The 25,975-nt window shown below is 45.5% G+C and overlaps 2 protein-coding genes across 4 annotated transcripts in view; both read left to right on the top strand.

The window, feature by feature from the left end:
• The window catches only part of NECTIN4 (nectin cell adhesion molecule 4), a 133,051-nt gene that overhangs the window by 83,480 nt on the left and 23,596 nt on the right, over window positions 1-25,975 (top strand). For both annotated transcript variants that reach the window (XM_087943764.1, XM_087943765.1), the window contains exons 2-4: window positions 20,295-20,648; window positions 23,342-23,632; window positions 25,559-25,679. In XM_087943764.1, coding sequence (XP_087799890.1) covers window positions 20,295-20,648; window positions 23,342-23,632; window positions 25,559-25,679 — 766 coding nt within the window. The remainder of the gene's footprint in view (window positions 1-20,294; window positions 20,649-23,341; window positions 23,633-25,558; window positions 25,680-25,975) is intronic.
• The window catches only part of USF1 (upstream transcription factor 1), a 160,473-nt gene that overhangs the window by 33,927 nt on the left and 100,571 nt on the right, over window positions 1-25,975 (top strand). The gene's annotated exons all lie outside the window — the stretch shown is intronic.

Below are 25,975 nucleotides of genomic sequence, written 5' to 3' on the forward strand. Positions count from 1 at the left end.
GTTTTTCACACTTACGACCATGGCAGTGTCCCCCCAGTCACATGATCAAAATTCAGATGCTCGCCAACTGGCTCATATTTATGATGGTTGCAGTGTCCCAGGGTCACATGGGGAAGCCAGATTTGCTTAACGACCTTAACTTAACAACTGCAGAGATTCACTTAATAATGGGGGCAAGGGAGATCGTAAAACGGGTGCAAGGCTCACCGAACAACTGTCTCACTTACCAACAGAGATGTCGGTCTCCGTTTTGGCCATAAACTGAGCACTACCTGTATTTCTGGATTGTCTTGCTATGCATATGTGCTTGATATAGAACGTAGATCCTTTTTTCACTTACTTGTAAATTTCTCATTTCAGTCCTTTTTGGGTTGATTTAGAAATTCTGACAACTCCATTTGTAAACAGTTTGTTATCTGATTTCTTAGTGGTTTGATGTTTACTTTAAAGAGGAAAAAAAACATAGTAAAATATGAGTGTATTTTTACAAGAATTTCTCCAGAAGAATGCTCTTTCGATCTGAGATTTTTCTGATGTTCACATATTTTATGGAGCATTTCCACCAAATAATCTACCTTATTGCTGCGTTCCTAAACCTTGGCCGTTGTCATGTGGGAGGACTTCCCAGAATTCCCCAGCCAGCCAGCTGGGGGATTCTGGGAGTTGAAGTCCACCCATCTTACATCGGCCAAGGCTAAGAAACACCACCATGCAATAATTGTTCAGAATTGTTGCTAATATAAACGTTCATTGCAAAATGGGTCTAAGTGAAACTTTCCAAAGATCATGAAATCTTGTACTGAATCAAGTGACTTCTATTTATTTATTTGTCAAGCAAGTAATAGATAATAAGTGTAAGTATAAACATGGTTATGAATACATGAAATGGATACAAATTAAAACAAGAAACAATAGGACAGGGACGGTAGGCACGTTGGTGTGCTTATGCAGACCTCTTAGGAAAGGGGTGAGGTCAATAGTAGACAGTCTAAGGTTAAATTTTTTGGGGTTTGGGGAAGAAACCACAGAGTCAGGTAGAGTATTCCAGACATTGACCACTCTGTTGCTGAAGTCGTATTTCCTGCAATCAAGTTTGGTGCAGTTTACCTTGAGTTTGTATCTATTGTATGCTCTTGTGTTGTTATGGTTGAAGCTGAAGTATTCATTGACAGGTAGGACATTGCAATGAATGGTTTTATATACTATACTTAGATTGGATCGAAGGTGGCATAGTTCTAGGTTGTCTAGGTCTAGAATTTCAAGTCTGGTGGCATAAGGTATTCTACAACGAGTAGAGGAGTGGAGAACTCTTCTTGTGAAATATTTCTGGACTTTCTCGATTGTATTAATATCCGATATGTAATGCGGGTTCCAGACTGATGAGCTGTATTCAAGTATTGGTCTAGCAAATGTTTTTGTATGCTCTCGTTAGTAGTGTGATATTACCAGAGAAAAAGCTACGCAGGATTAGGTTAACAACTCTTAATGCCTTTTTGGCTATGTAGTTACAGTGGGCTCTAGCACTTAGGTCATTAGAGATGAGGACTCCAAGGTACTTAAAAAGGTTTTGACCTTACAAATGGTGTAGGTTCTCCTGCTTGGGTGGGTGGGTGGGTTGGATTAGATGACTTACAAGGCCCTGTCCAACTCTGTTATTCTGAGCCATTGAACTTAGGCATCTCCAAAGTCACATGATTTGGGTTACTTGGCCACCATTTGCAATGGTGGCAGCATCCTGGGGTCATATTGCTGCCATTTATGAACTCCCCAGCTGGCATAATCAATGGGGGGGGGAGCTGAATTCACTTAATAACAGAACAGATTTGGAAGGGACCCTGGAGGTCTTCTAGTCCACCACCACCACCGAGCAGGAGACTGTGATTTGGCTGTTGTGATTTCCTTAGCAAACCACAGTGATTTGCATAACAAGTGGCAAAAATGGTGGGAAATCGGGCATGACTCCTTTTGCAGTGACCTCGCTAAGCAACGGAAATTCTGGTCGTAAGCCGAGGACTAGCTGTACTTTGAAGCTGCCCTTTTGAATGAATTGCGTTCTGTGCGGAGATTCCCAGAGGTAGATCCTGAGCCAATAAAAGCAGATATGTGTAGCTCAAGGTTGAACCATAGAACCTTGGTGCTCTCCGGGCTGGGTGGTTTTCTTGCAGACGTTTCATTACCCAACTAGAGAACATCATCAATGCCAGGAGGAGGAGTACTGTGGGGTCCTTGGTGCTCTCTAAGCTTGGTTTTTTTCTTGGAGATGTTTCATTAACCAAACTAGGTAAGATCATAAGTGTTAGTGCTAGTACTAACTAGTTAGTACAGTTGTCCTCCTCCTCCTCCTCCTCCTCCCTGCATACCCCACTCCCTTCTACACTGATGAAGTTATCTAGTTGGATAACAAAATATCTGCAAGAAACCCCCCAAGCTCAGAATATCAAGGACGCCAGAGTTGTGCTCCTCCCCTCCACACACCCAGGGGTGGGATTCTACCGGTTTGGACTGATTCGAGCAAACTGGATGTTAAATTTGCATCCGGTTCCCCGAACCATTAGTCGAACCGACCGGCTGGCCCCGCCCACCCCTCCCCTCCCCTCCCAGGAGTCTCCACGCGGCCCATTTTTGATGCAGGTAAGTGCAGGGGATGCGCGGAGGCTCTGGGAGGGGGGAAAATGGGCCTTCTGAAAATTCTGGTAGGCCACACCCACCATGGGCACGCACACCCAGCAACCGGGCAGCAAACCAGTTGCTGGGATTTTTGAATCCCATCCCTGCACAAATCCCTCTCCCTTCTAGCACTGATGACGTTCCCTAGCTGGGTCACAAAACGTCTGCAAGGAAACCATTAAGCTCAGAGAGCACCAAGGACCCCACAGTCCTCCTCTTCCTCCTCCCTCCTCCCCTTCTCCTCCCCTTCCACTCAACACACCCCTCTCTCCTTTCTAGCACTGATGGCGTTCCCTAGCTGGGTCATGAAATGTCTGCAAGGAAGCTCAGGGAGCACCAAGGATCCCTTGTAGATCCGGAATGCCCGATCTGTTCCTGGTGTCTCCCAGCGGCAGGGAGGGCAATGGGGTTCTCCCGCTGCCCGAATGGCTCTGCCAATCCTTTTCCTCAGTGAGCCTTGGCCGCCCTGCTCTGCTCTCTTGGCACGCTCCTTGCATGCCTGCTGCAGCTCCCTGGGAGGAACAGGTTTGGCAAGGAGAAGCTGAAGGAGGCGGCCCGGTGCCCAGCTGGCGGGGTGGGTTGGATTAAGCCTTGCAGAAAATGACCCCCGAAAAATCTGGTTGGGCTGGTTGGGTCTCTTCCCTTCTTTCTCAGGTGCTCCTCCCCGGGGGCCAGTTTCAAGAGTGACATGGCATTGGGTGTTATGATTTCCTCCGCTCACTCTGGGTGGAAACCGCTGCAGGACTGGCTGCAAAAGCTTATTTTAGCACCTGGGCGAGGGAAAGGCTTCTCTCCCCCAAAATTTGGGGTGAAAACTAGAGGGTTTTGAAGAAAAAAACAACAAAAACCTCCTTGTTGGGAGCAGAGTCAGAGGCTGATGCAAGCTTCATCTCAAGGATGAGGTTCATCCAAGAAAGGATTTCGACTGGTGGCTTCACATTCTGAGCTGGGCTGGGCTGGGATTTGAAGTCTTGAAGATTGTTTCGTGCAGGGGTCTCCAAACTTGGCAACTTTAAGACTTGTGGACTTCAACTCCCAGAATTCTCCAGCCAGCTATGCTTGGGAGTTGAAGTCCACGAATCTTAAAAGTTGCAAAGCTGGCTGAGGAATTCTGGGAGTTGAAGTCCACAAGTCTTAAAGTTGCCAAGTTTGGGGACCCCTGCGTTAAGTGTTTCTCCACCATGGCTGCTTGTGAGGTATATGGGGAGGAGGAAGACTGTGGGGTCCTTAGTGCTCTCTGAGCTTGGTGGTTTTCTTGCAGACGTTTCATTACCCAACTAGGGAACATCCTCAGTGCTGGAAGGGGAAGGCGGTTTATGGACAGGAGGAGGAAGAGGAGGATTGTGGGGGTCCTTAGTGCTTGATGAAGTTGGTGATTTTCTTGCAGACATTTCATGATCCAACTAGGGAACATCTTCAGTGCTAAACAGAGAGCCATTCAAACCCGATTAACTTTTAGCACTGATGATGTTCCCTAGTTGGGTCATGAAATGTCTGCAAGAAACAACCAAGCTCAGAAAACATCAAGGACCCCACAGTCTTCCTCCTCCTCCTTTCCAGCACTGATGATGTTACCTAGTTTGGTAATGAAATATCTGCAAGAAAACAAGCAAGCTCCAAGAGCACTAAGGATCCCACAGTCCTCCTCCTCCTCCTTGCAAACCCCTCTGCCTCCTAGCATTGATGATGTTCCCTAGTTGGGTGATGAAACCACCACCCTCTGCAAGAAAACCACCAAGCCCAGAGAACACCAGGGTTCTACGGTTCAACCTTGAGCTACACATATTCTCTTATGGCATATTTCACATCCTTCCGACACAGCTGAAACCGGTTTTGCCTTAGCCTATTGTGCAAACTGAACCTTTGCAACCTGCTCAACAAACCCTGGCTAAGAAAAACAAAACAGCAAGCAAACTCATTTGGCACAGCCATGCCAAATCTCAATTTAATTGCTGCCAAATGCTGCAGTGATGAAGAGGCTTGAGGAGGTAGCTTGAAAGGCTGGGCTCCTGCTAGTTAACTTAGTTACTGAATTAATCTTGTTCCTGGACTTGCATAATAGTTTGAATCATGAACCAAGCCAACAGGCTGGGATTGCATAACAATCTGCATGTCAGAGAGGTCTCCCTCTCAGGAAAGTCCTTCTTACCTCCAGGTCGGCTCTTTGTTTTATATAATCTTCCACTTGTTGCTTCTTGTCCCGCCTTCGGGTGCTTTGGAGCAGTGGTCACCAACCAATGGGCTGAGGACCACTGGTGGTCCATGAGAAAATTCTGGTGGTCCACAGAGAAATGCCACCCCCCCAAAGCAATTAATCCAGGCTGCGCAGGAACACAAGGCTTGCGTCGCTTGCATTGTGAACAACACGAGGTAGTGAGGGGAGGGGGGAAAGGGCAGAGGGGAGCTTGCCCCACTCGCCCCATGCGCCTGGCCTGGCCACTGGGCTGCTTCTTTCTGCTTCTTTCTTTTTCTGCTTTTGTCTGCATGCAAGGAAAGTAGCAAAAGTCTTTCTTTCTCTCCCTCAAACTCTGCCAGAAATGAGTCTTTGGGACCCTGCAAGGCCTCCTGCTCCTAGAGGCTGTGCCGACAAAGACTCATTTCTGGCAGAGTTTGGGGAGAGAAAGAAAGACTTCTGCTGCTTCTGCTGCTTTCCTTGCATGAAGCCAAAAGTCTCTCCTCTCTCTCTCTCTCCCTGAGAATGGAGCTGGAGACGATATCCTGCGATCCCAAATAAAGAATGATCGATCAGTAGGAAAATAGGGTGGGGAATTTTCCTGCAGAATTTTTGGGGGGATTTTCCCAGGGTCTCTGGTCCGCGGGATTTAAAATGATGAGTTTGGTGGTCCCTGAGGTCCAAAAGGTTGACGACCCCTGCTTTGGAGAATAGGTGGACTCCCTTCTTCTCTGTGGCAGCTAGTCTAGAGAAAAGAAGGACCAGGGGACATGATAGCAGGATTCCAGTATTTGAGGAATACTGGAACATGTATGTGGCAAAGAAGAGGGGCGGGGTCAACTTATTTCCCAAAGCTGCAAAGTTGCACTTAGAACCAGGCGTCGCTTTGCCAAAATCCTGGTGCCTGCAAGGCCAGAATGCCCTGCCGATGAACAGCTAACCTGGCTCTTCCGTCCTGGGGCAGAGGCCTCTAGGGTACTAAACAAGTGTCTTGATTGGAAAGAGATAGCTGTGGGTGTTTTGTTTTCAGGGAGTCATTTGAAGTCATTTGCACTCGGTATTTATTTGTCGGGGTGCCATTTTGGAGGGAATTTGCACCTTGGAAGAACCTGCGCCGAGGAGATGCTGCTCCTTCGAAAAATGGGCCCGGCTCGACCTAATTCCAGGTTTCATTTCTTGGGGTGCCTCTTTTGAATGGGATTATGTCACCGACATAAATATTTTGGTTTCATTACTGCCTTTTGGAAAGTGGAAGGGTTGCTGAGTCGGTGAGATTTAATTGGCTTGTTTGCATGCAGGTGGTTCATTTTTTCCTCCCCTCCCAATCTCTCAACTAACAAATCTGAAGTTTGCATTTGCTAAGGTTTAATATTTTGATATATATTGGCTTTCTTGGGGGATCAAAACACCTGCAGCACACTATTGATTATGAGGCTGATAATAATCCATTATCTGGTTCTAGTTTTTTTGTTTTTTTTTGGTGCAACCGTCATAAACATGAATCAGTTGTCAAGCATCCGAGTGTAAATCCCTTGACCTTGGGGAGGCTGCAACGGCCATAAGTGTGAAAAATGGTCATAAATCCACTTCTTCCAGTGCCGTTGTAACTTTGAACGGTCACTAAGAAAATTGTTGTAAGTCAAGGACTACCTGTACTTGTAGACACTTATATATTCAGCTTTTGCTGTGGAGAGAAATGGCGTTACTTAAAAATAGACTTGCAGCAGGTAAAGATATATATATATATATACATATATATATGTATGGTATTCAGCTTCGTTCGGGTATTTTCCCACGTCATTGTAGTTGTGCTTTTAAAGTTGCAGCAACGTTTCGGCAGAATCTCATCTGCCATCATCAGGCTTCTGTATTGTGTCCGTCTGTGAGTCAGACTTTCACAGTTGTTTCAGTTTTAAATTTGGGGCAGACTATTGCTGTGCCAGAATGGTTTTTTCTTCATCCTGATTGGTTGGGAATCTTGGTCTGTGTTTATTGGTCTTGGAGTTTGCTGTGTTCTGCTTGATTGGTGTTTCTAATATCTTCTGTCTGTTTTGTGGCTCTTTTTGTATCTTGATTGGCTGGCAACATTGTGTTCCTTTATTGGAGGCCTTTTGTGCAGCTTGGCTTCGGGTAAATGGATGGCTCTCATTAGTTAGGAAGCTGGGTTTCATCTGGGTGCCTGGTTGGGGTGTGTTTGAGCTGGAGGTATCAGGGGGGATCTGTTTGTGCCCAGGTGTTTGCCTGGCTTGTGGTGTGGAGATTTTTTTGTTTGTGAGTGCAGGCTTCGAAATGATTGACAGTCTGGTGGAATCATCTCTTCTATTCATGCTTTCAGGTCTTTTACATATATACATACATATACACATACACATACACACATACATACATACATACATACATACATACATATTCATAGATTTTCACGGGTACAGGTATGTAGGTCTAGGTGTGTTCGGGTCTTTTCCCGTGTAAGATTAAGAGTATCTTGGCGACGTTTCGGTGAGGTCCCACTCGCCATCCTCAGGCTGGTGCTTTCTGCTTTGTGCCAGTGCAAGCAGTGTGTGATCGGAGCTGCCGTCTCTCTATAAATACTGGTGGGGGGGGGGACTGGTGTACTGGGCTGGTTGGCTGCCCTGCTGCCTCTTGACTGGTTGATGGAGTTGATGTTGGTATAATGGGCTGTGTGATGGCCTTGTGAGTTTTGTTGTGGAGATATCCTGGACCTTGTGCTGTAATCACTTGGGTCATTTGTTTTGTAGTGATCTTTTTTCCATTAGCCTCCCGTGTTTTAACAGCTTGGGTAATGGATTGTGTGATGGCCTTGCGAGTTCTTTTGTTGTGGTATCCTGGGTCCTGCGTTGTGATCTCCTGGGTCGTGTGTGTTTTGATCTCTTTTCCATTAGCCTCCTGTGTTGTAACGGCTTGGGTAATGGGTTGTGTGATGACCTTGTGAGTTTTATTGCTGTGATATCCTTGGTCTTGTGCTGTGATTTCATGGGTCGTTTGCTGTGTTGCAACTTCTTGAGTTCTTGTGGTGTAATTTCTTGAGTTTTCTGGTGTGATATCCTGAGCGGGTGGCTGTGATGTAGCATTCTGGGTTTTGGTCTGGCTTCGAGTTTAGAGTCTGGGTCTGTGTTCTTGGCATGTGTCAGCCCATTATACCAACATCAACTCCATCAACCAATCAAGAGGCAGCAGCACAGCCAACCAGCCCAGCACACACACACACACACACCCCAGTATTTATAGAGAGACGGCAGCTCCGATCACACACTGCTTGCACTGGCACAAAGCGGAAAGCACCAGCCTGAGGATGGTGAGTGGGACCTCGCCGAAACATCGCCAAGATACTCTTAATCTTACACGGGAAAAGACCCGAAAACACCTACATATACATACATACATACATACATTTGTTTTCTTAAGTTTTCATGGGTATTTATATGTATGGTATTCAGCTTTGTTCGGTTATTTTCCCACGTCATTATAGTTGTGCTTTTAAAGTTGTAGCAACGTTTCGGCGGAATCTCATCTGCCATCATCAGGCTTCTGTATTGGGTTGGTCAGGCTTTCACAGCCGTTTCTGTTTTAAATTTGGTGCTAGCCTACTGCTGTGCCAGAATGGTTTTTTCTTCATCCTGATTGGTTGGGAGTCTTGGTCTGTGTTTATTGGTCTTGGAATTTGCTGTGTTCTGCTTGATTGGTGTTTCTAATATCTTCTGTCTGTTTTGTGGCTTTTTTTGTATCTTGATTGGCTGGCAACATTGTGTTCCTGTATTGGAGGCTTTTAGTGCAGCTTGGCTCCGAGTAAATGGATGGCTATCATTTGTTAGGAAGCTAGGTTTCATCTGGGTGCCTGGTTGGGGTGTGTTTGAGCTGGAGGTATCAGGGGGGATCTGTTTGTGCCCAGGTGTTTGCCTGGCTTGTGGTGTGGAGATTTTTTTGTTTGAGAGTGCAGGCTTCCAGATAATTGGCAGTCTGGTGGAGTCATCTCTTCTATTCATGCTTTCAGGTCTTGATTGGCCAGGTCTTGGCCAATCAAGACCAAAGGAAAAAAAATACTACAAAACAGACAGAAGATATTAGAAACACCAATCAAGCAGAACACAGCAAACTCCAAGACCAATAAACACAGACCAAGACTCCCAACCAATCAGGATGAAGAAAAAACCATTCTGGCACAGAGTTTCAGTTTCAGTTTCAGAGCACCAAGCAGCTTTAGTACACAACAGTTGAGCTAAGCCCAGGCTCCTTGCTGTCTCCTTGCTCACACAGCAAATCCTGTTTCAGTTTTCAAACAGCCCTCAGCTCTCTCACGCACTGACAGAATGCTAGGCAGATGAATACTGATGGATGCTGGTAGGCAGAGGCAGAATTTTTCTCCCCAAAAACTAAGCCCGACCACATAGTTTCGTAGCGAAGCACGGGTATAGAGCTAGTTGTAGAAAGAGAAAACGTTTTGTAAGAGAGAAAAGTAGAAAGAGAAAACGTAAGTATAGTTTTTTAACAAATTTACCATTAAAAAATAAAGAGAAAGAAAACAAATTAAAAAAGAGAGAAAAATACAGATTAGAAATCTAACTTAAAGAAACTAATGTAAAAAATGACAGTGCTCCCTTTCTCGAGGAAAGCCTCGTAAGACCAATTTTTTTGTCCTCAGGTCAAAAAAGTCAAAATGGCCCCCAGAGCTGTGCAGGGGAAGCTCCGCCCCTTTTCACGCATTTCTATAGATGGGTAGAGCTTTGATCATGCTGCCTTTGTGATTTTCTTGACCACACCCACAGATACCCCCGCGATCATTCTGATTGGCCTTCCTGTCTTCCGTGTCACAGGGCATTGTGGGAACCGTGATCTGATGGTTGTTGTTTTTTGTCCTGTGGGCCATGGCCTGATTCCGGTTCACATGGAATGATTATGGTTTTTTCATCATGGCTTATGATTTGAGGTCAAAGGGAGCATTGTACGCTAAGCCAAGCGTGCCTAGAAATGCCGTAACTTGGTTTTCTCATGCGGGAGCACATGTTTTGCATGCCAGATCCCAGGTCCCCTCCCTGAGACGGCTGGGTAGGCAGGGCATCCTTAAAACTGGTCTGACTTGCTAGGGGGAGTTTCGGATTTTTTCCCAAAAAATAACAAACTTTTTTTTTTTGCAAAAAAAAAACACAAAACAAAAATTCCTGGGTTTTTTTTTTTTTTTTTTTTTCAAATATAATCTTAAAAAGCAAGAAGTCAGTTGGAGGTCTGCTCGTTTTTTTTTTTTGTTGTTGTTGTTTTTTGGAACCTGGAATTTATTCTGTCTGTCTGTTCTGCATCAGTTTGCAACTTTTAAAAAAGTAGAAATGGGGATTCAGATTAGTGCATTGCTTTCTGCCCCCCCCTGTTATATACATTCAATGCACGTTTCACTAATATTCACAATTTACTGCATTTTCTGTGGGAAATCGTCAGTTTAACAACCATTTTTAAATCACCTTGTAGGACCAAAAATAATATATTAAAAGAAAAACAAAAAAAACAACAAATCAAGACTTAAGAGGTCACTTGAAACTTCCACAGCTTGGTTTTATGAGCGGAGAAGTCCGTAAAATCATTTACTTCAGTTCATAAGAAAATGTGTATTTTTGAAATTCAGAATTAAAACAACACCTTACATTTCTAACTGAGAAGCATTTCCAGGGATTTTAGATGGAAACTCTTCCATAGAAGAGTGGAAAGTGGCTAGAATTGTACTGCTTTTTAATGATGATTAGTTGAACAAATTATTGTAATGGTGAGGGAATTTACCTGACATGGTAAACTAAACAAGCCATATGCCACATGTGTGTCATATAATAAGATATGCCACGTGTGGCATATAATAATATCTACCGTGTTTCTCATATAATAAGGCGGGTCTTATTTTTTTGAGCCCGAAAAAATGGCTAGGCTGTCTTTTCGGGAGTGACTTAATTCCCCCTTGCATCTTCGGGCAGGCGGGCGGCAATGGCTTGGATGTTGACCTGGGCGTTGGTGGGGCACTTCGTATCAGGGTCAGCGCGAGGCAGCACCATATCCGGGTGCGCAAAAAAGTACTTCCTAACGGCAAGCCCCCTACCATTCCCCCATTTCGCATGTTTTAATATAGGCCTTAATTTGGGGGAGGGGCTTAATTTCATTTCATGCCTATAAAACATGCTGGGACTTCCTATTGGGGGAGGCCGTATTGTTGGAGAAACAGGGTATATAAAAGCGAAAGACACATCATCACAAAATCTCCAGAACCGTAAAGCCTACAAACTTGAAATTTGGCATGTATGTTCCTCTTGGCTTCTAGGGGCTCACTAAGAAAGGATTTTTCGAAATGACCATCAGAACCTTAGTATTTCCTTTATTATTATTATTATTATTATTATTATTATTATTATTATTATTATTATTATTATTATTATTATTATTATTACGCTCTGATGCTAAGGAATTCTACTCCCCCTCACCACCTGAAAAGAAATCTGCTCCAAATGCAAAACACAAGCAGAGGAGAGGAGGTTCAGTTTCAGTTTCACAGCAGCACCAAGCAGCTTTAGTACAGAACAGTTGAGCTAAACCACGCCCAGGCTCCTTGCTGTCTCCTTGCTCACACAGCAAATACTGTTTCAGTTTCCAAACAGCCCTCAACTCTCTCACACAGTGACAGGACGCTAGCCAGATGAATGGATGCTGGTATGCAGAGGCAGAATTTTTCCCCTTTATTTTCCTCCAGAAAAACTAAGCCTGATCATATAGTTTCGTAGCGAAGCGCGGGTATTGAGCTAGTGCTACATATAAACTCAATTCTTCTTTTACTGAAAAATCTGAGGTTCTGTTCTGGGGTTTTCCGGTTTAAAGAAATCATGATCTATAAAAGGCCATACTTTGATTTGGGACTAAGCTCTGGAGATAGTGTATTTCATCCTTGACCAATCTAAGATGCGTGGACTTCAACTCACAGAATTCCTCATCCAGCATGCTTTCAGGGTTTCAGGGACTTCAGGGTTTCTCAACTTTGACCATGCTCAAAAGTTGGACTTCAATTTCCGTAATGTCATAGGCAAACTGTTTTAAGATTTTATTTGTGTATTTATTTAAAGGAATTTATATTGCCTTCTATTCGCACATGGTGACTCAAGGCAGCTTATAGAATATAAAACCCCATATAAAACTAATAAAGAAGAATCATATAATAAATTAATATAGTAAAATAATTTAACCCCCTGCTCTGGCGACAACACATCACATGAGCCCTTTGATGGTCTCCATCCCGCTCTGGGTTCCCCAGGCCCGTTGGCAGAACCAGGTCTTCAGCGCCTTCTGGAAGAGAATCAGAGTGGGGGCCAGTCTAATCTCTGGGGGGATGATGTTCCAGAGAGTGGGAGCCACCACGGAGAAGGCCCTTCCTCTGGGTCCCACCAGGTGTATCTCCCTCAGGGATGGGACCCACAACATTCCTTGCCTCTGATGGGTCAGGTGGATGTGACCGGCAAGAGACCTGAGGTCCCAAGTCATGAAGGGTTTTAAAAGTGACAACCAGCACCTTGAATTGCACCCGTAAGCAAATCGGCAACCAATGCAGCTCCCGCAGGAGACGTGACACGTGCACACCGGGGTCTGCATAAAACCATGCAGGCCGCTGCATTTTGCCCCAACTGGAGCTTCCGGATGCTCTTCAAGGGCAGCCCCATGTAGAGTGCATTGCAATAATCAAGATGGGAAGTGATCAGGGCATGAGTGACTGTGAGTAGAGACCGCTAATCCAGGAAAGGGCGTAAATGGGGCACAACCCACAGTTGTGCAAAGGCCCTCCCGGCCACAACCGCCACCAGGAGTCACGAGTCCAGGAGAACCTCCAAATTATGCACAAGGTCTGTTTGGGGTAGTGCCACCCCATCCAAGACCAAAGGTAGCAAATCTCCCTGAGCCAACGAACCCCAAACCCAGAGCCACTCGGTCTTGCCAGGGTTTAGTTTCAACCCGTTGCTCCCCATCCAGCCCCTAACAGCCTCCAGGCTCTGTGAGAGGAAGGACACTGGCATCACTTCACTCACCACAGGGCCGAGACATACAGCTGAGTATCACCAGCATATTGCTGATGTGTGAACTTTAGTGCTTCTCAGCTTTGAACTCTTAAGATGTGTGGACTTCAACTTCTAGAATACCCCAACCAGCCTGCTGGCTCTGGAATTCTGGGCATTGAAGTCCACACGTCTTAAAAGTTGCCAAACAAGGGAGTAAGGCAGGGATGCCCACTGTCACCCCTTCTCTTTATTCTTACCTTAGAAAACTTATTGAAAAACGTTAGCAAAAATGTAGAAATCAAAAGGGCTTTAATTAAAAAGGAGCATTATAAGGTACAGGCATTTGCCGATGATATAGTATTTTTTCTGGAAGATCTAGAGGATACGGGAGTAAAATTAATAAAGGAAATAGAGGAATTTGGCAAGGTCGCAGGCCTTAAGATTAATAAAAACAAAACAAAATTATTGACTAAAAATTTAAAAGATAAGCAAAAAAAAAAAAAAGAATTAGAAGGAAAATTGGGAATGCAAAGTGTGAAAAAGGTAAAATATTTAGGCATTTGGTTAACAGCCTAAAAGATGCTCTTCAATCAAAAAAGGTAACTATGACAAATTAATAATACAAATCAAAATAGAATTAGAAATGTGGGGGAAATTACAGCTTTCACTACTGGGGAAAATTGCAGCAATTAAAATGTCTGCCCTACCAAAAATACTATATCTTTTTCAAACTGTACCAATAAGATTGGATAAAACCTTGTTAGAGAATTAGATCGAATAATAAGTAAATTTGTTTGGGATGGGAAAAAAGCCAGGATAAAAATGAAATTGTTGCAGGACAAAAGAGAAAGGGGTGGCTTTGGACTCCCTGACTGGAAAATGTATTATCAGGCTGCAGCTATGGTATGGATTAAAGATTGGATCAGCCTGGAAAATAGAAGAGTATTGTCGATAGAGGGTCACGACTTGCAGAGAGGGTGGCATAGTTTCCTGTCGGATGGGAAATGTAAACAGCATGCATATTTTCAGAGACACATGATTAGTGATTCATTAATTCGGACATGGAACAAGATTAAAAAGAATCATTATACTAAAATACCGAATTAGTTGTCAACTATGGAAGCACAAATCTACCCAAATGCAATGGATCTGGGGGAAAAGAGGAATTACAAAGACCTATTAGATACACAAGGAAGATTAAAAACGAGACAAGAATTACAGCAACAAAATATAAAGATAGATTGGTGGCCATACATGCAAATTCAGGTGAGATACCAGAAGGACAAAGAACAATTTGGTTTCTGCATGGGAAAGCATCAATTAAATTAATAAATTAAATAAATCAATTAATCAATCAATTCTACAAGAAATGGAAAGGAAAATGATTTCAAGAATATATAACTTTCTACTAGATTTTAAAATGAAAGAGGAGGTGGTCAAAGAGACGATGGTGGTATGGGCGAAAAATGTTGGCCACAATATAGACCTGGAAAATTGGGAGAGAATGTGGGGATCAAATTACAAACTAATTACATCCACAGCATACAAGGAAAATCAATACAAAATGTTCTACAGATGGCACCTTCCCTCCACTAGATTGGCAAAAATGTTTAACTCAGACCCAAATTGTTGGAAATGTGGAAAAGAAAAAGGCACTTATTTTAATACCTGGTGGACATGCCAGGAAATGAAAAAATATTGGAATACAATTAGACAATGGATAGAAGAAATCACGAATCAGAAAATTGAATTTAATCTGGAAACTTTTTTATTAGGTATAATAACACAAAAATGCAATAAAACAGATAGATATATTATGTTACATATATTAACAGCTGCAAGGATTTCGTACGCACAACTCTGGAAGGAAAAAAGGGTTCCACCGGAAGGCATGGTTATAAAAAAAATAATAGATTGTATAGAGATGGACAGGCTAACAATGAAAATAAAAGACAGAGAAGATTCAATTTACTATAGGGCCTGGGATGCCTGGTATGAGTGGTTTAGAAATAAAAAATAAAATAAAATGGCAATTAGGAAAAGAATGAGGGAATATGTAAATATGTAAATATACCATGGAGAAGATTGATATGTAAGGATAAAAGATATTGATTTATAGTAAGAGTAAGATGCAATGGTAAAGGAATAAGTAAATTCATACACTGAAAAATGTGAGGAGAAGCAAAAGATGTCTTGATGTTGATAACAGTGTATAAAGTTTTATTTTATGTTTTTAAAATTTGGAAACTTAATTAAAAAAAATTTTTTTTTAAAGTTGCCAAACTGAGAAACCCTATTCTGTTCTGTTCTGTTCTGTTCTATTCCATTCCTCTACTCTACTACTCTACTCTACTCTACTCTACTCTACTCTACTCTACTCCACTCCTACTCCCTCCACTCCACTCCACTCCCTCCATTCCTCTACTCTACTCTACTCTTCTCACTACCCCTCCACGCTACTCTCCTCTCCTCTCCTCTCCTCTCCTCTACTCTATTCTACTCTACTCTACCCTACCTTACCCTACCACTCCACTCCATTCCATTCGTCTACTCTACCCTACCTTACCCTACCCTACTCCACTCTATTCCATTCCATTCCATTCTGCCATGTTCAGAAGTAATTCAGCGCTCAAAGCTTGATGGGGTTGGACTTTTTAAATTATACAAAACTGATTTGAGTTTGCAGAACCGTTACTCATGGATTGTTTATTTATTTGTTGTTTTATTGTATCACTAGCTGCTGAGGTTTTCTTTTGCCTAGGGATAAATACACATAGAAGTAAATAAATAATGCTCGTCCATTGTTGTGACTGTGTTAACAGTATGTGAACATGTGTCTTTTTTTTTTACATCCAAACCAAGATTCTAAATTCATCCCCAGGGAGTGGCAGAGAAGTTGAAGCCAAGACGAGATTCCCCTAAGCCAGCTGCTAAAGGACTACTGAGTCCTGGGGATTAATATTATTTTACAAGTTACCCACATAATGGTTTTTGGGGGGCTGAGTCAGACACTTTCTGTTTGTGAACCTTATTAGCTTAAAAGAAATATTTGAGGTTTGCGTCAAAGATTCTGCATCATTTTCCAGAAATAATTCAGACTTCTGAAAGCCAGGGATTGTTCATCTCTGAATCATGGTTGCTGGAGTTTTTCGAGAAAAAAATTGGACAGCCATCTGTCCAGGAATGCAGAAGGCAGTGGTGGCTAACCTTTTGGGGCTCCTGTGCCAAAAATTGCACGCTCACATGCCAGCACCCAGAAGGCAATGCATGCACCCACCCATGCCCCCTGCACATGCACACGCAATCCCCTCCTTGCCTGCACTGCACCTCTCAGGTGATTTTTGGCCCATTTGAAGCCTTTTTCGGCCTCCCAGAGGTTTGAGGACAGCTTCTGCAGCCTTTGCAGGCCAAAAAATAGGCCCGTTTTGTCACTTTGGGTATTACAGGAAGTGACAAAACGGGCCTATTTTTCGGCCTGCAAAGGCTGCAGAAGCCTTCCTCAAACCTCTGGGAGGCCGAAAAAGGCCTCAAACCAGCCGAAAACCAACTGGGAGGCGCATGCATGCGCAGTGAGGTAAGTTTGCCTGTGGCTTGCATGCCGTCACAAATGGCTTTGTGTGCCATCTGTGGCATGCGTGCCATAGGTTCGCCATCAGGGGTATAAGGACTCCTGCCTTGGACAAGGGGCTGGACTAGAAAACCTCCAAGGTCCCTTCCGTCCTGTGATTCATGGTTCTGACTCCATGGTCCCTTCGTCCTGTGATTCCATGGTTCTGTGATCTTGGGCAGGAGGCTGGACTTAGAAGACCTCCATGGTCCCTTCCAGGCCTATACAGGTAATCTTCAATTTATGATCATTTTGAGCCCAAAATTCCTATTGCTTAAGCAAGAAAGTTGTTAAGTTTTGAGTTTTGCCTGACTTTATGACCTTTCTTTTCCCGGTTCTTAAGTGAGTCATGGTAGTTAAGTTAGTATCATGGTTATTAGTGAAACTGGCTTCCCCTTTGACTTTGCCGGTCAGAAGGCCGCAAAAGGGGATCATGTGACCCCCAGCACACTGCAACCCTCATAACTATGAGCCAGTGGCCAAGCGGCTGAACTTTGATCACGTGACCATGAGGATGCTGCAACGGTCGTTAAGTGTGAAAAACAGTCATAGGTCCCTTTTTCAGTGCTGTAACTTTGAACGGTCACTAAATGAATTATTGTAAGTTAAGGACTACCTGTACTAGGGAGAGAGAGAGAGAGAGAGAGAGAGAGAGGAGGAAAGGAGGAAGAAGAGAAGGAGAAAGAGGAAAAAGAAAAGAAGAAGAATCTTTTAATCCCGGTATGAGGAAGTTGTCCAGTGGCCATAACTGTTTACCGCTGACTTTGTCATAGCCGGCTTGTGTTTCCTGGCGTGGATCTCAGGGCCCAGGTGCAGGTTGGCCAGGTGTGAATGAAGAGCCTGAATCAGGATGGGGATGCAGATGGCCAAGAAGGAAGCCAGCTCCTCCTTTGAGGTGTGTACGTGTGTTTGTGTGTGTGTCACTGAGTGCCCTTTCTTTCTTCCCTGGGTATTGTTGTGTTTTGCACGGAGTGGAGATTCCCAAGCAAGGGAGCACATACCAAGTTGATGACGTGGAAATAGAATAGAAATAGAAATAAATAGAAGTAGAAATAGAAAAGAAGAGAAGAGAATTGGAATTGGAATTGGAATAAGAGTAGGTAGGGACCTTAGAGGTCTTCTAGTCCAACCCCCTGGGCAAGACCCCCTAACAGGGGCGTCCAACTTTGACAACTTTCAAGTCTTGTGGACTTCAACTCCCAGAATTCCCCGGCCGGCTACGTTGGGAGGAGGAATGCATGACCCAGCCCCAAAGTAAATTCCTTAAAGAATGTACAGGCAGTCCTCGTTTAGTGATCATTCGAAGTTACAGCGCTGAAAAAAGGGGACTTAGGACCGGTTTTCACATTTACGCCTGTTGCAGCATCCCCGTGATCAAAATTCGGACGCTCAGCAAACAGCTTGTATTTATGACTGCCGCAGCATCCCACTGATCCACATTTGCGACCTTCTGACCAGCAAAATACATGGGGAAGCCAGATTCACTTATCAACTGGGTCACTAATTTAACAACTGCACAGATTCGCTGAACAGCTGTGGGGAGGAAAGATCTACAAATGGGGCAACACTTTCTTAACAAGCATCTTGCTCAGCAATGGAAATTTTGGGCTCGACTGTGGCCATAAGTATAAAGAGTGTGGATCCTACAACGCTGCCCTGAGGGATACCGCTGTTAACTGGAGCAGGGTTTGATACAGCGCTCCCTATTTTTACTATTTGTTGCCTGTTTGACAGGAATGCAGTAATCCATTTATGAAGGGATCTGGAAATGCCGTAAGGGTTTAGTTTTAACAGTAGTTTGACATGTACCACTGAATCAAAGGCTTTGCAGAAGTCTATGTAAATTGCGTCTATTGCTTTACCCTGGTCAAGCAGAGTAGTCCATATGTTTTTGCAGTGTAGGTCTTGTAGGTTGAAGGACAATTTTTTCCTGAAACCAAATTGTTTTTTGGAGAGTAGGTTGCTTGACTCTAAGTGGAGAGTGATGAATTGGTTATTGATTGATTCCATGACTTTGCACGTGACACAACAAGCTTAGGGGTTCTGCTATGGCAGAGGAGACTTTTTTAAGAAGAATGTACATAATCCATCGGGGCCAATATTCTATTCTGTTCTGTTCTGTTCTGTTCTGTTCTGTTCTATTCAACTGTATTTTCTCTTCCCTTCCCTTCCATTAAAAAAAAAATGAAATAAATCCACTTTCAGGGGCCGCTGGCAGAGACTGGGATTTTGCAAGGAGCCCGTGTGATGTGCCACTCCTGCTGGTGTTGTGCAGAAGAAACGATGGCAGGCTTGCGGGAGGGAGGGGAGGGGAGGGGGAAGGGAGGGGCAGGGTCTAGACCAGCCGGGACAAATCTTCAGCACCTGTGCAGGCAGGTTGAGCTGGACTCCTGGGCCCGTCCACTTTCCTGGGTTCATGCACCTTGTAGCTGATTTGAGAAGAAATTCTGAGTTGAAGGTGAGGCTCGAAGGAGAAGGAGATGCAGAAGGGAGTGTTATTCTAGCCTTGCGCAGAGGACCTCCAAGATCTCATCCAGCCCCATGATTGTATGATTCTATGATCTTGGGGAGAGGGTTAGACTAGAAGACCTTCAAGGTCCCTTCCAGCCTCATGATTCTATGAACTTGGGGAGGGGGGTTAGACTAGAGGACCTCCAAGTTCCCCTCCAGCCCCATGATTCTATGATTCTATGCACTTGGGCATTCTTCTGCTTTCTATCCATTGATTGATTGATTGATTGATCTACCAGTTATCAGGATGGACTGGCCCATGGGACTCCAGTTCCCTTTTCCTGAGTTTGTCAAAATGGTTGATGGAACTTTAAAAGAGTTTTATGTTTTTTAAAAATGTTCCAGTTTTATAGCTGAGTTTCCTGAACCTAAGCATTTTTCCGTATACTTTTCCGAATACGGATATTAAAATAAGAATAGGATAGATAGGGTAGGGGTAGAGTACAGTAGAATAGGAATAGGAATAGGAATAGGAATAGAATAGAATAGAATAGAATAGAATAGAATAGAATAGAATAGAATAGAATAGAATAGAATAGAATAGAATAGAATAGAATAGAATAGCAGAGTTGGAAGGGACTATTCTATTCTTCTTCTTCTTCTTCTTCTTCTTCTTCTTCTTCTTCTTCTTCTTCTTCTTCTTCTTCTTCTTCTTCTTCTTCTTCTTCTTCTTCTTCTTCTTCTATTCTATTCCCATTCCATTCCATTCCATTCCATTCTATTCTATTCTATTCTATTCTATTCTATTCTATTCTATTCTATTCATTTTCTATTCTATTGTTAGTATTTCCACAAAAAAAGTTTAATAGATATAGAATAGGATAGGATAGAACTGGAAGGGACCTTGGAGGTCTTCTAGTCCAGCCCCCTCCTCAAGCAAGAAACTCTATACCATCCCAGACAAATCTCTATACCATCCAGTCTCTTCTTAAAAGCCTCCAGTGATGGAGCACCCACAACTTCTGGTGGCAAGCAGTCCCACTGGTTAATTGTCCTCCCTGTTAAGAAGTTTCTCCCTCATTCTAGACTGCTTCTCTCCTTGATTAATTTCCATTAATTGTTTCTTGTCCTCCCCTGCTTTGGAAAATAAATTGACCCCCTCAAATACTGGAAGACTGCTCTCATGTCATTCTTTTGTCTAGACTGGCCAAGCCCAAATCCTGCAGCCATTCTTCATATATTTTAGCCTCCTGGGCTTGATTGCAAGGAGAAATGCAGGTTTCTAAAACCATGCCTTCTCTCTTCTCCCGGGATTGAATTTGGGAGCCCCCATTCACACCTCTCCTCCTTTCTCCCATCTCCCCAGGTCTGCTGGCCCGAGTGTTGGAGACCCCGAGCAGCGTGACGGCGGTGTTTGGCAAAGACGTGGTCCTCCCCTGCGGCTATCAGGCCACGCAGGGCGAGACGGTGCTGCAGGTCACCTGGCTGAAACGCGGGGACAGTGGGAAGAGCACAGAGTTGGCAGTCCTGAATTCGGAGCACGGGTTCCACATCCAGGATGCCTATGCGGGCCGGGTGCTACGGCAGGGGCAGGGGTCCCTGGTGAACGGCTCCATCCTGCTGAAGAACGCGGTGCAGGCCGACGAGGGCGCCTATGAATGCCACCTCATCACCTTCCCCCAGGGCAACTTCGAATCCCGCCTGGCCCTCAAGGTTCTAGGTAAGGGCCCCTGAGGAGCTTCTGGCCTCCACCTGGCCCTCAGGGTTCTAGGTAAGGACCCCGAGGAACTTCTGGCCTCCACCTGGCCCTCAGGGTTCTAGGTAAGGACCCCCGAGGAACTTCTGGCCTCCACCTGGCCCTCAGGGTTCTGAGGTCAAGGACCCCGAGGAACTTCTGGCCTCCACCTGGCCCTCAGGGTTCTAGGTAAGGACCCCTGAGGAACTTCTGGCCTCCACGTGGCCTTCGGAGCCCAGAGAGGCCATTTTCACCCTCGCCATGGTGCAGGAGGCCGACGAGGCCACACCCACCCAGCAACCCGCCAGAAAACCCGTTGCTAAACATTTTGAAGCCCACTCCTGGGTTTGTCATAACTTCCAACAGTTGCTAGATAGCCAGTCCTAAGTCAAGGATTTATCTGTGTATACAGGTACAGTCCTTGATTTAAGGCCAAAATTGGGCCCCAAAATTTTCCATTACTAAGTGAGACAAGTTGTAAAGGGAGGTTTGGCCCATTTTACGACCTCTCTTGCTGTGGTTGTTAAGCAAATCACTGCAGGTGAACCTGGTTTTGTTGGCTTTGCTGGCCAGAAGGTCGCAAAAGGGGGTCACGACAATGCTGCGACAGTCATAAATACCCAGCGTTTTATTTTAATCATGTGACTTTTAGGGACGCAGCAACAGTCCTAAGTGTGGGAAAACGATCCTTTTTTCAGGGCTGTCATCATTTCAAATGGTCATTACATGAACGGTTGTAAGTCGAGGGTGGCATTGGAAAGACAGGTGCATGCAATGCAATCCTACAGAGGGATACAATCGAGATCAAGGGAGGTACTAATACCACTCTATAAAGCCTGAGTAAGACCACACCTAGAGTACTGCATCCAGTTTTGGTCACCACACTATTAAAAAAAGACGTTGAGACTCTAGAAAAAGTGCAGAGAAGAGCAACCAGGATGATGAGGGAACCAGAGCAGTGGTGGGATTCCAAATTTTTTACGACTGGTTCTGTGGGCGTGGCTTGATGGGCATGGTGTGGCTTGATGGGCGTGGCAGGGGAAGGATACTATAAAATCCCCATTCCCTCCCTATCCCACTAACCTGCTTTCCAGCTCCGTTCTCCTGTGCAGGGCAACCAAAGAAGACCCAGCCAATCAGCTGGGACTTAGGAGGCAGAGGATAGATGGGGGCAGGGCCAGTCAGAGGTGGGATTGGTGGATTCTCCAGAACTACTCAAAGTTTCCGCTATCGGTTCTCCAGAACTGGTCCGAACTGGCTGAATACCATCTCTGGACTGGAGGCTGAAACATATGATGAACGATTGCAGGAACCGGGCCTGGCTAGTCTAGTGAAGAGAAGAGAAGGACCAGGGCAGACAGGATAGCAGCCTTCCAGTATTTGATGGGCTGACCCAGAGGGGAGGAGAGGGTCAAGCTATTCTCCAAGACACCTGAAGGCCAGGCAAGGAAGAATGGGTGGAAATTGATCAAGGAGAGATTCAACCTGGAAATAAGGAGAAACTTTCTGACAGGGAGAACAATCAACCCATGGAACAGAAGTTGCCCTCGGAAGTTGTGGGAGCGCCATCCCTGGAGGCTTTCAAGAAGAGATTGGACAGTCATTTGTCTGAAATGGTCTAGAGTCTCCTGCTTGGGTGGGGTGGGGGGTTGGACTAGATGACCTACAAGGTCCCTTCCAGCTCTGATTATCTGTCTTAATGTCAGGATGGATGGCTTCCTGCACGGGCCCAGAGAAACCAGCTCCACCACTCTCCACTCCTCTCCCTTCTGCCCCAGAGGAGGCAACACTGGGTTCCTAGCTCAGGGTGGTCCCATGGGCCCTTCCTGGCTCACCTCAGGCCCCTTCCCATACCTGCATTTAATTACAGTGCTAAAAGTGTTTAGGATTTTACGGTAATTAGAATCTGTGCCTGCCTCCAGGATAGATAAGTTGCAAAGATCGTAGCGGCTGAGTTTTAACTGGATTTTTGAAATTGAGCAGGTGAAATTGGAGCTGGAGAGACCTTAGTTGTCCAAAGCTGGTCTCTTTGCCTCCCTGACCAACTTCTGGAGAGGAGAATCTGCACTTCAGAATAGAGAAATGGGGGTATCCTGGTTTTTTTTTAGCTCCATGGGATGAAAAATAAGGACATACACACAGATATACACACAAACACACCTGGCTGGGACCTTGTAACCTTCTGTTTTCCAAAAGGCCAGGCTTCATGAAGTGCACGTGCATAGAACCCGCCCATAAAACCAGTAGGAAATCATCACAAGGCCAATTTCACCGTTTGCCATTCCCCTCGGTGGACACTGGTGTTTTTTTGAATGCAGGAAAATATCAATAAAGGAGAATATTTGTAGCTCAGGGTTGAAATGAGGAGTCCTTGGTGCTCCCTGAGCTTGGTGGTTTTCTTGCAGACGTTTCATTACCAAATTAGGTAACATCATCAGTGCTAGATGGGAATGGGGTGTGCAGAGAGGAGGAGGAGGAGGAGGACGACGACTATGGGATCCTTGGTGCTCCCTAAGCTTGGTGGTTTTCTTTCAGACCTTTCATGACCCAACTAGGGAACATGATCAGTGCTAGAAGTGAGGGGGTTTGTAGAGAGGAGGAGGGGGAGGAGATCTGAGCCCATCCTTTGTGAGTCCTCCATCTCTCCTAAGCTGCGTCCAATCTCCATCTCTTTGCAGTGCCCCCATTGCCAATTCTGAACCTTGGGCCTCCACTAGAGGAAGGGCAGGGCCGCACGTTGGCCGCCTCCTGCACAGCAGAAGGGAACCCGGTCCCCTCCATCACCTGGGAGACCGAAATCCGCGGCGTATCCAACACCCAGGAATCCTCGCACTCCCGCTCAGCCTCAGTCACCAGCGAATTCTACGTGGTCCCTGGGCGCAGCATGCACGGCAAGGCCTTGACCTGCGTGGTTTCGCATCCAGGACTGCAGCACCTGAAGAGGATCACCCACACCCTCAGTGTGGCCTGTAGGTACCTGTTCTTACCTTCACCTGGGCCTCCACCCTGCCTTGTCCTCTTGTAGATCTCCGTGGCCAAGCAGATAGACGGCCATCATCACATTCCACTTGAATTTGGGACTGACCCTTAGGCTTTGTGTGTGTGTGAATGGGTGGGGATTCAAGCGTGCATGCACTGCAGACAGGGGTACACCAGAAACACACACCCTCCAGCCACCCCAGGACTGGAAGTCTGTTCTGACAAGGCTTCCTGAGGCCGTAATTAAGCAGATGCTTAGTCCAAACAACGCTTATTTTATTTCAACACTGGGAATTAAGTTCATTCCCAGCCGGTAATGAGTCCCAAACAGTCCCTCGATATAAGCACCCAACTTTCTCACCTTTGAATTGCTGCCAATAAGTAAAGTGCCAAATGAACTGTAAAACGCCAACCGAAGTACAAAGTCCACACAGAGCTTCAAGGATGAATCCGAACAGAGCGAACAACTTTGCTTCCTGCAAAGGTTTCTCTACCTTTGCACTTCCTTTATCCCTTAGGGGAGAGGCAATCACCTCCCAGCCTTACTCCCGAGTTGCCCCTTTTGTCTCAGCTGCTCTGGCCTTCTGGCAGCTCTGTGCATGCACGCACTGGGAACAGGCTCCCCTTGTTCCTCTGCCTCGCTGCTGCCAGACTCCGAAGGCTCCGGAGGCAGCACGTACCTCCCAGATGGTCCTGGCCCCATCCCTGCATCGGATGCAGGACCCTTGTCCAGACCCTCCCCAGACTCCTGGATTGGTCCCCGTTCTTCCCCAGTGTCTGATTCTGCTGCCAGCTGCACAGGTTGCCGGCGAACCACAGGGCATGTTAAGGGTCCCATCGATCAGGGATGTGCTTCTGGTGGGACCACCAAAGCGGGCCTTCTCGGTGGTAGCCCCTTCTCTGTGGACACCGTTCCCCTGGAGGTGGTGGGCCCCCACCCTCTTGCTTTACTGAAAGGCCCTAAATATGGGGTTTGGTCAGCGGTTTCCCTGGGACCCGAAATGGAGCCAGGAAGGGGGCTGATTTGGTTGTGTTGCTGCTGCCACGGGTTGAGGTGTGAGATTGATGGATTTTTATGGGGTGAATTTTAACGTTGTAAGCCACCCGGAGTCACCTTTGTGTTAGTTGGGCAGCCATATAAATTTGTGATGGGAGAGAGAGAGAGAGAGACAGACAGACAGACAGACAGACAGATAGACAGAGATAGAGACAGAGAGATAAATATAGGTAGATATATGTAGAGAGATGTAGATCCATATTTTTTAAAAAACATAAAGATAGATAGATAGATAGATAGATAGATAGATAGATAGATAGATAGATAGATAGATAGATAGATAGATAGATAAACAGCACTTAGACTTATATAACACTTCACAGTGCTTCGCATCCCTCTCTAAGTGGCTTACAGAGTCAGCCTCTGGCCCCCAACAATCTGTGTCCTCATTTTGTCAACCTCGGAAGGACGGAAGGCTGAGTCAACCTTGAGCCTGGTGAGGCAGCATAGCTGGCTGAGGAATTCTGGGAGTTGGAAGTCCACAAGTCTTACAGTTGCCAAGTTTGGGGGGCTCTGAAATAGATAGACATAGAGAGAGAGAGAGAGAGGATGGATCATAGATGGATGGATGGATGGATGGATGGATGGATGGATGGATGGAAAGACAGACTGACAGACAGACAGATCTGCTGCTTGTCTCTAGTTATAGTCCTGGTGATGATGCTTTCCTTGGCTTGAGGGTTGACCCTGGGGTGTTCACTGTGTCATGTTCCCCACTACTTCTCAGCTAGCTTCTTCTCTGTTAAGAAGCTTCAGCCCAAGGCCCTGGCGACAAGGCAGTGCTGGGGCTGTGCCATGTGGGTAGGTTCTTCTCCATCCCTTCGTTTTCTGTAACCTTGCCTTTCCTCTCCCCTTGCAGACCTCTCGGATGCCTCCATCCTGGGCCTGGAGGCCGAGCAGGACTGGACGGAAGGCCAGGAAGGGGCTTCTTTGAAGTGCCTCGGAGATGGGAACCCACCGCCCACCTACAACTGGTCTCGGTGAGTCTGGGGCCCTGTCTTTAGCCTTGATTCTTGGCTTATTGGGGTAACCTAAATGGGGCAAGGATCTAACTTGGTTTGTTCAGTGGGCTGTTGGTAAGAACAGGGGTCTCTCTCCAAATTACCAGAATTCCCTAGCCTCTTTCCATCCTCCCTCCCTCCTCTATTTTTCCTTCCTTCCTTCCTCCCTCCCTCCGTTCTTCCTTTCCTCTCCTTCCCTCCTTCCTTCCTTCTTTCCTTTCTCTTCTTTGCGCTCTCCCTCCTTTACATGCTTCCATCCCTCCCTTCTCTATTTT

The sequence above is a fragment of the Notechis scutatus genome, chromosome 14 (assembly GCF_049901735.1).
Source record: "Notechis scutatus isolate UNSWTSFEM ecotype Mainland chromosome 14, rNotScu1.2, whole genome shotgun sequence".
In the NCBI taxonomy this organism is placed as follows: domain Eukaryota; kingdom Metazoa; phylum Chordata; class Lepidosauria; order Squamata; family Elapidae; genus Notechis; species Notechis scutatus.